This window comes from Crinia signifera, chromosome 6, assembly GCF_055691185.1.
Source record: "Crinia signifera chromosome 6, ASM5569118v1, whole genome shotgun sequence".
In the NCBI taxonomy this organism is placed as follows: domain Eukaryota; kingdom Metazoa; phylum Chordata; class Amphibia; order Anura; family Myobatrachidae; genus Crinia; species Crinia signifera.
In genome coordinates this window covers 95,306,710-95,320,500 of record NC_139222.1, presented here as the reverse complement: position 1 = coordinate 95,320,500, position 13,791 = coordinate 95,306,710, and the positions used below count along the sequence as shown (strand labels likewise).

General features: G+C 41.2%; 1 protein-coding gene across 1 annotated transcript in view; it reads right to left on the bottom strand.

The window, feature by feature from the left end:
• Window positions 1-2,284: 2,284 nt before the first annotated feature.
• TSHZ2 (teashirt zinc finger homeobox 2) overlaps window positions 2,285-13,791 on the bottom strand; it is a 152,774-nt gene continuing 141,267 nt past the window's right edge. The window contains exon 2 of the mRNA XM_083146505.1: window positions 2,285-9,299. Within this exon, the coding sequence (XP_083002631.1) occupies window positions 6,244-9,299 (3,056 nt within the window). The 3' untranslated portion in view covers window positions 2,285-6,243. The remainder of the gene's footprint in view (window positions 9,300-13,791) is intronic.

Here is a 13,791-nt window from a genome sequence, read left to right as displayed (position 1 = left end):
CGCCATAAAACATGGCGAATCAGCCTCATTGAATACTGCCCTATGTGTCATCTAAATGCGGGAAGGCTGGCCTTGTACTAGCAAAGAATATTCTGTTTTTTATGCCCCTAATAATTATCCGTTTACTATCCTCCAATTAGGGTGGGGGAGGAGGGAGGGAAATAGACTTTGGTTAGTCAGCATAGTTGGGTAGAGGTAAGTTATTAGGGATCCAAGTATACCACAATTGGGGTCAGGTCATACAGGGCGGGGGGTTATGGGGAGGTTTGCTTTGGGTTTTTTTCCGGGGATTTATTTTGTTAGTAGTAAGTGGGTTCATTTTGGGGTTATTTTAGTATCCGGATTTTATATTTTGATGCTGCTGCGATGCGTTAATGTCTTTTATTTACCCTTTGCAATAATATGATTAAGTGCTTTTACAGTGTTATATTTGTGGTCTGGCACTGTATGTTCTCCTATCTAGAAAATCTACCTGAATGGCGCCTTCAGGTATAAGTTCCAATTTTAACCTGCGGAAGGAGCAATTTCCTAGTCTAAAATACCACCCTTGCTTGACTGTACACACTCCTCTATTATATGCTTCCATGTATAACTATATATAATATTATCTCTCTTTTTCTTTTCTATCTATCCCTCATGTATGTATCACAGTGGCGAATATGTCCTTGTTATGAAGCTTTGTAACGGTTAAAATTTCAATAAATATTACACAATTTAAAAAAAAAATCTGTAGATTAGTACTAAGCTTAACAGTACAGGTTCTAAGGATAGCCATAATTGAGCACAGTTGACTTAAGTGCTTTGGTTATTTTTATGTAACTATCTGTGCTCAAACATGGAGATCAGTAAAACTTAGACTTAAGCTGGGTACAAACTAATAGATATATCTGCAGATCAATTGATATATATATACAGACGGATCGGGAAGTGTGTTCTCCATTCACATTTCCCGATCCATCGGAACGGACATTACAAGTGGGCGGATGCATTTGCATGTGCCCACCCACTCAGCTGTCAATCACCAGCAGCTCCCTGCGTGGCTGTACAGGCAGTCGGTGAATTGCCTGTACACACAGCATGATGTGCTGATATAGCTCTAGATATAGCTGACATCTGCTGTGTTGCAGAGCCGACGTGATAGTGTGTACGAGCGATGAATGGCATCAATCACAGATCTAGCTGATGGTACATCGATATATCAGCCAGTGTGTATGCCCCTTTTGTGTGCTTTGAGGACTGATGTTCAGATACACTGACTTAGCAGGGGCCATCATTAATGTTAACATAGGAATTAGTTGTCAAGGATCTTGTTAAAACGAATGCTGGTAAAGCTGGCAGATTCTGATATTTGGCTCCAGCGTCATGTGTGTGGTCTAGATTGGCCTTCACATTGTTATACACAGACTTTTACATGGAAATATCAGGCTGAGTTGTTGGTCATTATTCACAAACACATACTGTATAGTAAGTTCTAAAATCTGAAAAGGGTATATGTCACTTCTGTAGGGAACGTTCTTCAGAAAATGATTTTGTTCTACATTACAATTGTATGCTACAGGAGTGTAGGGATGGGGTAGGCTCATGTTTATAATTATACCTAGTCATTATAGCATAATGTGGGGTAATATTGGGGTGCTCTTGTTTCCTCATACATTTCAAAGACAGGTTCGTAGTTTACTTGGCTTTTATTGAAATGAGTCCTAAAAAGTGTCTTATTATGCGGTCATTAGGTTGAAGGTCAATAGGTCAAACACTATTGGTCGACACATAAAAAAGATTGACATGGTCGACAGTAGCCATAGGTCGACATATAAAAAGGTTGACATGAGTTTTTCATGATTTTTTTGTTCTTACTTTATCATCTCAGTGGGCATGGAGGGAGAATATAAAAGTGTGCCGAGCGCAGCACACTATATGATCATGTCGACATCTACCGACAGACACAAGAAAACAAGAAACATTTTGACCTTTTCCTATGTCGACCTTTTGACCATGTCCACCTTTGTTGCTGTGTCAACCAATAGTGGATGCCATAATAGTGGTTGAACTAATTATCCACACCCAAATGTATGTGTGCCCCTGTGTGGTGTGTGCGAATATTAAAACATCTCTAAAAAGTGAGTTGCAATATGTACATTCCCTATAAATATTTGAATAAACTTTAATACTTTCCTCCACGCCTCATATCTCTTTTTTCAAGATGCCCACCGTTTAGTTCTACAACACATACATGGCTGCAAATTAATAACTGGACGTTAAACTCTTTAGTCATTAAAAAATAACAGTTTAATTAGTTGAACAGTAATATTCATTTTTGTAATCATTATAACCTGCTTAAATATGAATAGTTACAGCATTTATATATTACAAACTTAACAGATTAAGTATTCGCCTTAAACAACGTATGATAGAACATTTGTATTTAAGTTATATTTGCAAATCAGAGATACATCTTTAGCAAGTTAACATACCGTACAAAATCAACTTCCTGCGCATGTTAATGCTTCATAAACAATCCAAGGCATATAAAGAACCTCTCATTTTTTTTGTGCTTTTTCCCCCAATGCAAAATTTATATTGCACTATATACAGTAAGCGTGTCTGTGGCCACGAAGGCCACGCCCCTCTTTTGACGTTAAAGTTTTATAGATCCAACCAAGACAATGACGAACATTAAAATGAATGAACCTAATAGAATATGTAACTAAACCTTATTTAATGTTGTATTTACCAAATGTGGTGAGATTACATTTACCTTGATCATTTTAATTCCATTTTGATGTTTAATATGGATGCAGAGGTAATGGTTTGAAGCAAAACAAAAAAAACTTTTTTTAATATGGGTTAAATAGAATTACAATTATCCTGCAAGAAGTATATTGGAAGAAGTGCAAACAGAAATATTTCCCCCCTATCGTCTGTGAACCGCAAATGAAGGAAAACGTTTATGGGCCAGATCTAAGCCAGAGTTATAAAATAGACAGAGATCAAGCACCAGGCAATCAGCTGCTAACTGTCATGTTTGAAAAATGACGAACTGATTGGCTGGTACATGATCTTTATTGTATCACTCACTCTACCTTGCTTAGTACATCTGCCTCCTAATGTTGTATCACAGTTCTGTATTTTGCAACCTACTAACCCCAACAAGTGCATCCACACAGTGGATTTGGCCATCCTGTGAGCTAAACCAATATTTAAATTTAAAATGCTGTTTAGCAATTTACGAGTATCTAACCACAAAGGCATAGGTATTGGTTCAGTCCATAAATATCTGACACCATTATAAGGATAGTGGGTTTACTTTGTTAAAGCCGGTCATGTACTACCAAATCTGAAGGCCTACAGATATTTTTTGTCTACAATTGCATGAAATCGTGCAATGTCGTAGAAACTGTATAGTTTAAAATAGCAAGTATGACTATACTGTAGCTTTAAGTCAGGCGGTTATGGATGCATCCAAATCACTATAGGAAATACTGAGGACCAACCTATTGCTTTGCTCATACTACTATGAAACCATTACATGCAAACCAAATGAAAATTAATAAAGGGTTATTATTTCAAGGGTACAGTGTGTTCACATTTTAATGTGGAAAGTAGCCTTCAAAACAATATGTTTACTAATACCAGAATATTTGTTGGTGGATCTGGGTGTTTGACAATTAATATTTAGCAGTGGAATTTGCCTTTTAAACTGGCTATTTTTAGGCCCAGTCTGTACCATGCAAGGGAACCATTTGCTAGTATGAATGCTTAGTAACATTTGGTAATGAAATACATAATAATGGTATTTTTCAGTTTTGAGACAATGGTTAAACATTGTACCATTGCAGCACTTGTGTGTACTCACTGCCCTAGGTTAAGATCCTCCAAGCAGTATTTTTTTGGGATGAACACATTGAAATATTCTGTCCAGCAACAAGATGGCAAATGTGCTCATTCTATAGAATGTATTGCTATGTGGCTGAACAAAGCCTGTAAATTATTCCTGTAGCACACAAATGATTGTATACTTTTTATCAGTAACATTAATGTGACAAACTACCCAGCTGCTGTTAGCCTATAGCTTCCATCACAGACACTGTGTTTATGTATTGAAATAAAACAAGGCTCAATACTAATCAATGTCCTTTTCCGTCATTCATTGTGGAGATGTATTAAATCTTAGAGAGAGATAAAAGGTGTTTGTTGATGCAGTGAAAAGTTGCCCATATCAAATATTTTAAAGAATGTACTCAATAGAGCATGGGTCTTCAAACTGTGGCCCTCCAGATGTTGTGAAACTACAAATCCCAGAATGCCTTGCCATAGTTTTGCTATAAGGGAGTGTTAAAACGGTGGCAAGGCATGCTGGGATTTGTAGTTTCACAACATCTGGAGGGCCACAGATTGAAGACCCATGCAATATAGATGCTTGAACAAAGCAGATAGGTTGCTCTAGGCAACTTCTCCACTGGACCACTTTTCCACTCTTGTTCCTGCTTGATGCATCAACACCAAAGCACCAACAAACCTCTTCTAGCCTGAACAGCCTGTAAAATGACATTTAGGTGCTGATTGGTTAGTACTTTCTCTCTAAATATGAAGTCAGGTGCAGTAAGCTTCAAAAGCGATAAAATATAGATTGATAAACAACCAATCAGCTCCTACTTGACATTTTTCAAACACCGCCTGTGACATGGCAGGTAGGAGCTGATTGGCTGGCTGTTTGTCACTCTCCATTTTATCACTTTTGAAGCTTAGTGCATCTAGCCCCATGTCTTGATACATATCCCCCTATAACTGCATAGCTATTGTCCCACTCTATTGGTGGTGGTCTATTCGATGATGTGCAATGTACATTCCTTTTTAAATGAAAGTGCTTTTATCTTTTAAGAAAAATCCAGCATGTGTACTGCTGTCTTGGCCATTATGAAATGGTTGATTCAGACTTGGATGTTTTGGAGACTGACAACATATCGCTAACAGTTTGTGAAGTACATACAGTCACAGAAATTTTATGGTTAAGAATAAGAACAGGCGGGATAAACAGTGTCAGGAATGTTAAAAGGAATGCTGTTGTGCAACTGGGCAATACTAAAAAGAACAATTTGAGGGACAAATCTTTAAACGCAGAGATTTTCTGTGGAAGTAAAGCTGTGTACTCACTAGACAATGTATGTGCCTAAAGACATCGCGGGCAACAGAACCTGGCATCGCAACGTATATACACACTTGTCGATACTGGCAGTGACTAAAGACCTCGCTAGTGAGGGCCATCCAATGGTCACACAGTCAGCCCTGTATGCAAGGCCGACTGAGGATGTTGCTAAAGTGCTGCACACTTAGGGCCAGATGCACTAATCTTCAAAAAGTGATAAATAACCAGCCAATCAGCTCCTATCTACAATTTTTCAAAGCCAGCCTGTGACAAGACAGGAAGGAACTGATTGGTTAGCTGTTTATCATTCTCCACTTTATACGGCAGATGCACCAAGCTTCAAAAAGTGATAGTCAGCTACGTAGCAGCCACACTAGACAATGTGCCCGATTTGTTGGTCTGATCCACCAGATCGGATGGCGTGTCGTCTAGTGTGTACTCCGCTTTATGTACAGCGAATAAAGTGGTTTCTGCAAACATCAAAATGGTGTTGATTTAAAATTAAATACCAAATGTATTTAGATTTAATAATGAGATTATATATATTCTACCTCTTTACAAATAATGAGATATCATTTGTTGAGGACCTTAAATGACATATGCAAACGATACTTGGTGAAAGCATTATTAAGGTCTAAAGGAGAAAATGCACTTTGAGGTGTAATAAATTATACATGAGCTGAAAATGGGAACCTTTATTTTGTATATGTGTCCTAACATTATGTAGTGATACTTCTACTCTTTTTCATGTGATGTCACTGCACTGTACATAACGTGTTGGAGTGTGGCACTCTGGGTCTCTGCCGAACATGTGTCTTGTTGCAGTGTATTTAAATTAGGAGTGCTGCAATGCCACATAGTATGGTTTCCCTAGCAGCTTTTTTATTTTCTTGTAAACCAAATAAATTACATTTCTGTATGTGATGGAAGCTTCCCCACCCAAAAATAATGGAAGTAGATCAGTATACACATCAACATATACCCTTTAACTTCAGGAAGTTTACTGCTTCTATGAAAGCACTCAAGCCGGTTCTGTTTGTTTCATAAACTGTACAGTTACAAAAAGAAATGAAACTAAGAATACACACATCATTTACAGTCTATTCCTCATCAACTTCAGCTACAAACTGTGAATGATGTTCCGGAGACTTGCTGTGTGTTTTGCTTAAGTGCAGCTTAACTGCATGCTTGCTGGCAAATGTCCGACAACACAATTTACATTTAAACTTACAGTCTGTATCTTCTTCTCCTGTTACGGACTGAGGTGACCTCTGAACAGCCACCCTCGAGATTTCCTTCTCTACCTTGGTTTGCTGTTCAACTGCCAGCCTATTCATATCTTTCATTTGGAACCCAAGATGGGTCTCTAGGTGGCTTATATAACTGGAAGGGGTTCTAAACTGAGAAGCACAGTCACTACAATAAAACACAGGGTGTCCTTTGTCCATGTTTTTCAGAAATTTTGTCCCACCAGTCTTTCTAAGCTGATACTTTACATTGGCCAACCAGTGGCTGATTGTAGTCATGGAGAGTCCAGTAAACTTAGAAATCTGCATTCGTTCTTGAGGTCCAAGGTCCGATAATAAATATTTACCTTCTGAAGTCTGGAAAAGACTTGAAGCAAACTGGGCTTGTAATATGAGGAGATGTTGAGGATTCCAGTTGGATTGTCTTCCCTTTCTTTTATGCAAGGATGAAACCTCCGTTGAGACTTCTTCAAAGCGCCTGGTATCCATCTCTATTTTCATGGATGCCATTCTTGCAGAAGAGACATGCTTTGGGGTGGTAGCTTTTGGAAGAATTTTAACCATGTCCGCTATGTCAGACAGAGCATGCTTCTGGGGTGGAGAGGTGCAAGACTGGGCCTTAGCCAACTCAACTTTCCTATTCTTAGATTTGGTAAGGTCAATTGGTTGGTCACTGGTTTCAAACAAATAGTGGCTAGCAGACCGTGGTGGAGTTGGACATACAACAGTTTTTTCTATGCGAGTCACAGGTGGCTTCTGGAACATGGTTATTAGACTTGTGGGATTTGAACTGGATGGTGGCCTCAATGACTCTGATGCTTTTCCTAGGTGATTGTTTAATACCGACTGTAAAGCACTGAGAGGATTCACACATGGGATATCAGGGGAATGATTTGCTGAACTATTTAGTGTAGAACAGTCTTCACTACCCAGAGAAGGCTCTATGGGTTCCAGGAATTTTGTCTTTTCCTCACAAATTTGCTTGGTTTTCTCCTCACGTTTTGGGGAGCTGGAGTCTTTTCTTGTTGCCTCATAAAAAGATTCTGTTTTTGGTGAATCCTCATTTTTATCTACTTGCATCACTTCCATCTTTATGGTCTCTTTTGTTGCATCTTTATCAGAGTCTGTGTCCTCTGATTCCTCTTTCACTTGCGTAGATTGAGATTCAGGTGGCGTATTTGAAGGAAGTGGCACAGATTTACACTTAGGAGCAATAGGCCTAAACTTGTTGGAGAAGCTGGGTCTCATTTGCATTACTTGAGAACCAAGGGACACTGAAGGTTTCATGACATCCGAAATTTGGTATGCAGCATGGATGCTGGGATAAGCGCTCCAGCTTGGTGTCCCATTTTGGGCTTTGTTAATAGCAGAGGTTACAGTGTTTTCTAGAGATTTCAAAATGTCTCCACCTTCTTTGGAACCATCTTCCAAATCTTCTTCCCGAAGGTACTGGTATTTGAGTGTCGGGTCTAGGGGTTTTTCCAGAACGTCTTCATGTTCATCACTAGTGTCTGCTTTTTCATCTTTATTAGCATCTTCTGAATTATGCACTACTTTACATTCTTTAATGGTCACTGTTTCAGATGTTGATTCTCCCGAGGGAGAGCTTGCTGATGGCTTTGAAGGACTGTCACCTGATGGTGAATCAGAGAGTGACTGCATCTTTTCTACTGCTAAAGGGTCCAGGACCAACTGTTTTCCCTTCTTTGAGGCTGAATTGGTAACTTTCAAGAAATGTCCAGTGACCATCATGTGTGTTGTAAGTTGTTGCAAAGTGTCATGTGAACTCCCACATTCCATACACTTCAGTATTTGAGATTTACAAGCCTCAAACTGCCAAGTGTAGCTGGCACCATTTTGATATCCATATCGATTGTTGGATGACAGCTGGGAATTTGAGTTCTTCGGCGTGGAACAGTGATCTACAAAGGAACCCGTGGTTGAATCTGGTGAGCATGGTCGAGTCACTTCAAACACCCGTTTCTTTGCAGAGGAGACCATTTTTGATGAGATGCTTGGAATGGGTTCCTTTAAAGGCACTTTTTGGTAGTGTTTTGTTTTAATCATGTGAACACTTAGATCTTGGAGAGAATCAAATGAGTCACCACAAAACATGCATTTTAAGACTTTCTGTGCATCCTCCTTGTCCATGTCCTGAAACGCCCTTTTCCGGGGTTTTGAAAAATTAGCAGGTCTGTGCTTGTCTTTCTTGTGGTTATCATCTTGGTAATGGCCAGTTTCATTCATGTGCACAGTTAATTCCACTAAGGTGTCGTAAGCCGCGCTGCACTGTCTGCAACGGAACCTGCTGGCTCCTGTGAAAACTGTGCCGTACATTTTGGTGTTTTGTCGGTACAACTGAACAGAACTGAAGAGGTTTGGTTTAGAAATAGATTTTGTAGGGAAATTTTGCTGTAAACTTTTAGAGAGTGCATCTTGATGCCAATCAAACTCTCCTTTAGTGGTTCCATTACGGGTGTCGCATACTTTTCTTTCTGTGCGAGGCATCTTAAGACTTAGTCCTAAACTTGTCCAGTATGAGTCAGACAATATGTTGGCATAGGCCATCTTCATTTTATCCATGCAATCATGCGTCTCTGGCTGGAGCCTGGGTAGGGGGTCTGTTTTTTGGTCCTGAGCATCTTTAGAAGATATGCTTTTTACATCAGTAACCTGATCACTGGCATCACTCACCAAGGATTCACTTTCCCCATCTTGATTGCATATGTGACTACCTGGAGAATTTTGGAAACTGATGCTTGTCTTGGGGTCTCCTGCTACCTCTTGTTCTTCATCTGTGGGCGAGTAAGTGCTGTCCTGTAGCGGAGTTGCAGAGTTGCTGTCATCATCTTCCTCCTCTTCATCTTTTATGCTGTCACCCTTCAAATCTTCTTCTTCTTGGAAATATCCTGTAGATGGAAGAGACACAGAGCACACACTTAGTACAAAGTATCTTCATAATCATAGAACACCAAAACAAATGACTTCCATTAATTCTGTTTGCAAAAACACAAACCCTATCTTCCCGTTGGACCTCAATGACATTCCTTATATCACCAAGGAAGTGTACTATGGGCCATACACATGCACAGTCTATCAATAATTGCCTGGCCTGCTAAGGACGGGGGTAGGTTATGCCTAGAAGCTGAAACAAAATGGAGGGTTGTAACATCTTTAGGAGTGGGGACGTAATGTAATTGATAGGTTCATGTAGTTTTCATCCCATACACAAGCATACCAGATGAGACAGTCTGTTGGGTACACTATACAGGTTATACGGTGGGAGATCAGCCTTACACAGACCCTGCGTAACTGCAGAGGGTGCAGGGGATGCAACTTCTATGGGGCCGACCACTTTGGGGGAGGGAGGACACGGCCCAGGCAATCTCCTGCACCCTTCTTTATTTTTTTTTCTCTCTAATATTGCTACACGGGCATGGCTGTACTGCCGACGTGCCCCCTCCTCCCTTCAACAGCTACTACCAGCACTGAAGTGAAGGTGCAGCAGGACACAACAGCAGGAGACAATGCTGGAGACGGGAAACAGGGAAGAGGGGTATTCATCACAAAACACAAACCCTGCTCTCCCTTCTCCTGCGCTCATCTCTTTCTCTCCCCTGCACGTTCTCCCCTCTCTCCCCTGATCTCTTCCACTGCCCTCCCTCACTCATCCCCTCTTTCTATCAGTCTGCCATCCTTCTTTTTCTCTATGCTCACTCCACCTCCATCTCAACTCTGTCTATCTGCTTCTAGTCTCTTTTCCCTCTATCTCCTCCCCATACTTTCTCTTTCCATCTCTCCTCCTTACTCTCCATGATGCTCTTGCTCTCTTTGTCTCCTCTTTCTCACTGACATTCCCTTGCACTCCTCCCACATTTTCTGACACTACGTTTAGCATTTTATATCCATCAGTTGTACTATGATACTATTTGCTTAGAACACAGGTTCTCAAAGTCAGTCCTCACAGAATCAAGTGAAATAATTAGCTTCACCAGTGGATCTTTTAAAATGTGCACTCATTTCTCACCGACATCTGTCGGGTGACCCGGAAAACATTAACTGTGTGGGGTCCTGAGGACCGAGGGCCAGATGCACTAAGCTTCAAAAGTGATAAAATGGAGAGTGATAAACAGCGGCCAATCAGCTCAGGCCTACCTGACATATTTCAAACACAGCCTGTGACATGGCAGGTAGGAGCTGATTGGTTGGTTGTTTATCACTCTCCATTTTACCACTTTTGAAGCTTAGTGCATCTGGCCCCAAGTTTGAAAACCACCGTCTTAGAACGTTGTTGTAAATATGCAACCCCTCAAGTGACCAAACCTATACGACATTTGTGAAACTCTATAGACCAAAGGCTGAACTGCTAGAACTAGGATAAACGTATCATAATTTTGACGAGCCGGAAACAGACAACCCGATTGGCAAAGAAGTGGCCAGTGGTTCTTAAATGCGATTCCTCAAGCAACCCCAACAGTCCAGGTTTTAGGAAGATCAATTAAAAATTTTGGGATGACACCAACTGCCCCGAAACTCATGTTAAAACGGTAATGATATGAAATATACATTTTTTTTGTAAATTTCATACTAATTTAACATGATACTTTATATTAAATAAAATGGAAAGACAATCAAATGAGATATTGTAATAATTAGAGAAAATGTTTGTTAGCCACACAAAGCTAAGTATAGTTACTCCATAGGCATGTTTTCTCCCGCTAGAGAAGCACGCAGTGATGCTTGGGAGCGTTCAGAGTTGGAGATAGGGAAGGATGCATCTTACAGCTTTGAAGTTGCAGCGTATATTCCATTCCAGTTCAGTTTACATCAGACAAATGTTTAGTGTATCACAGAAAGCCACAAAAGCAAGAATTTCATCAATATTTCACAACAGCCTTGGGGAAACTGTAGATTGCAATGCTGTAGGGCAGCTAATGGAATCACACACTAGGGTTTTGTACATTTAAAGCAAGCATCTAGTAAGAGGGAAAAATCTCGTGCACGTTGTAATAGCAAACAAAAGTGTAAATTGGGAAAACATGATTAAATCCCCAATAACATTATTCCATGTCAGTCTGAGAAGTCATTTCAGTAATGTTATTTCTTTTAATACCATTACATTTGTGAAAAGTAACATGGAACACAGTTCAGGTGGATGAATAATTAAAGAGGATTCTTTTTGATTTTTATTTTTTTATCTATCAGAGTGATGATGATTTGTATGTATTTTATTCTCAGGTTTCAGCTGCAACCGGCTCATGTCTCCAGGCTGGAAGTTTTGGGAAGAAGAGGACTAGTATTGATAAACAGTGAAATGTGTTTTGAAGAAACATCAAGGTATGAACAGACCAAAGACGCTTTTATTATATACAACTAGCAGCAGTAAGACAAAACAGTTGGTTGATGTTACCTACCTATAATAGCTCGATCCACCATATCAGCCCATAAGTACATGCGTTTAACTCACTGAGCAGTGGAATTATTAGCAGTTATGTTCCACTCGTGTTTGCTGTTGTTCTTTATGAATATATAAAAGGCAGTGATCCACTGCACTCGCCGATCCTAGATCTGGGGTGCAAGATCCACTGCACTCGCCACTCCTAGATCTGGGGTGCATGATCCACTGCACTCGCCGATCCTAGATCTGGGGTGCAAGATCCACTGCACTCGCCACTCCTAGATCTGGGGTGCATGATCCACTGCACTTGCCGATCCTAGATCTGGGGTGCAAGATCCACTGCACTCGCCACTCCTAGATCTGGGGTGCATGATCCACTGCACTCGCCGATCCTAGATCTGGGGTGCAAGATCCACTGCACTCGCCACTCCTAGATCTGGGGTGCAAGATCCACTGCACTCACCACTCCTAGATCTGGGGTGCATGATCCACTGCACTCGCCACTCCTAGATCTGGGGTGCAAGATCCACTGCACTCACCACTCCTAGATCTGGGGTGCATGATCCACTGCACTCACCACTCCTAGATCTGGGGTGCATGATCCACTGCACTCACCACTCCTAGATATGGGGTGCGTGTTCCACTGCACTCACCTCTCCTAGATTTGGGGTGCATGATCTACTGCACTCACCACTCCTTAGTCTGGGGTACATGATCCACTGCACTCGACACTCCTAGATCTGGGGTGCATGATCCACTGCACTCACCTCTCCTAGATCTGGGGTGTATGATCCACTGCACTTACCACTCCTAGATATGGAGTGCATGATCCATTCAACTCGCCACTCCTAGATCTGGGGTGCATGATACACTGCACTCACCACTCCTAGATATGAGGAGCGTGTTCCACTGCACTCACCTCTCCTAGATTTGGGGTGCATGATCTACTGCACTCACCACTCCTTAGTCTGGGGTACATGATCCACTGCACTCGACACTCCTAGATCTGGGGTGTATGATCCACTGCACTTACCTCTCCTAGATATGAGGAGCGTGTTCCACTGCACTCACCTCTCCTAGATTTGGGGTGCATGATCTACTGCACTCACCACTCCTTAGTCTGGGGTGCATGACCCACTGCACTCACCTTTCCTAGATCTGGGGTGTATGATCCACTGCACTTACCTCTCCTAGATATGGAGTGCATGATCCACTCAACTCGCCACTCCTAGATCTGGGGTGCATGATCCACTGCACTCGCCACTCCTACATCTGGGGTGCATGAACTCATTATCTTTAGGCTCTGTACTAGAGACATAATGGTAGTCTGTGGCTTGCTGCTTAGCCATCCAGAGGCGCTCTGGGATGTACATATGGCACTGCAAGCTTGAAAACAACTTTGAGCATATTCTAAATCAGTGATGGCTAACCTTGACACTCCAGCTGTTGTTGAACTACACATCCCAGCATGCCCTGCATCAGTTTTAGCATCGCCAAATAGTAAAACTGTAGCAGCGTCTGCTGGGATGTGTAGTTCAACAACAGCTGGAATGTCAAGGTTAGCCATCACTGTTCTAAATCAATGCACTGGGTCATCCATTCAATTTCAACAAGGGCAGGATTTAGCTCCATCAATGATGGTTTAAGTAAGAGAAGGGAAAGCTCATAAGGGCCCTGCTTGTAAGAACCTACATTCTAAAGGCCGTAATGGGATTTGTACATAAATGTAAACATCTATCCGCCGCGCGCTACAAGTTGCTTTACTCATAATGCATGGGCTCTGTTCCACTTGGGAGCGCAGAGCTTCTTTGCGTGCTACTTTTTTAAAATTGCAATGCATCTTATTCACACAACTGTGTGGATAGGTCACACAAGCTTCTGCTGATTAAAAGGATATGCAGCATGCCTACATTCTATCTGCAGCTACAGCTGTATCGGCATACAAAATGCTACATTACATTTTTTTGCTGGACAAACACAATTCTTAAACATCACAGCCACAT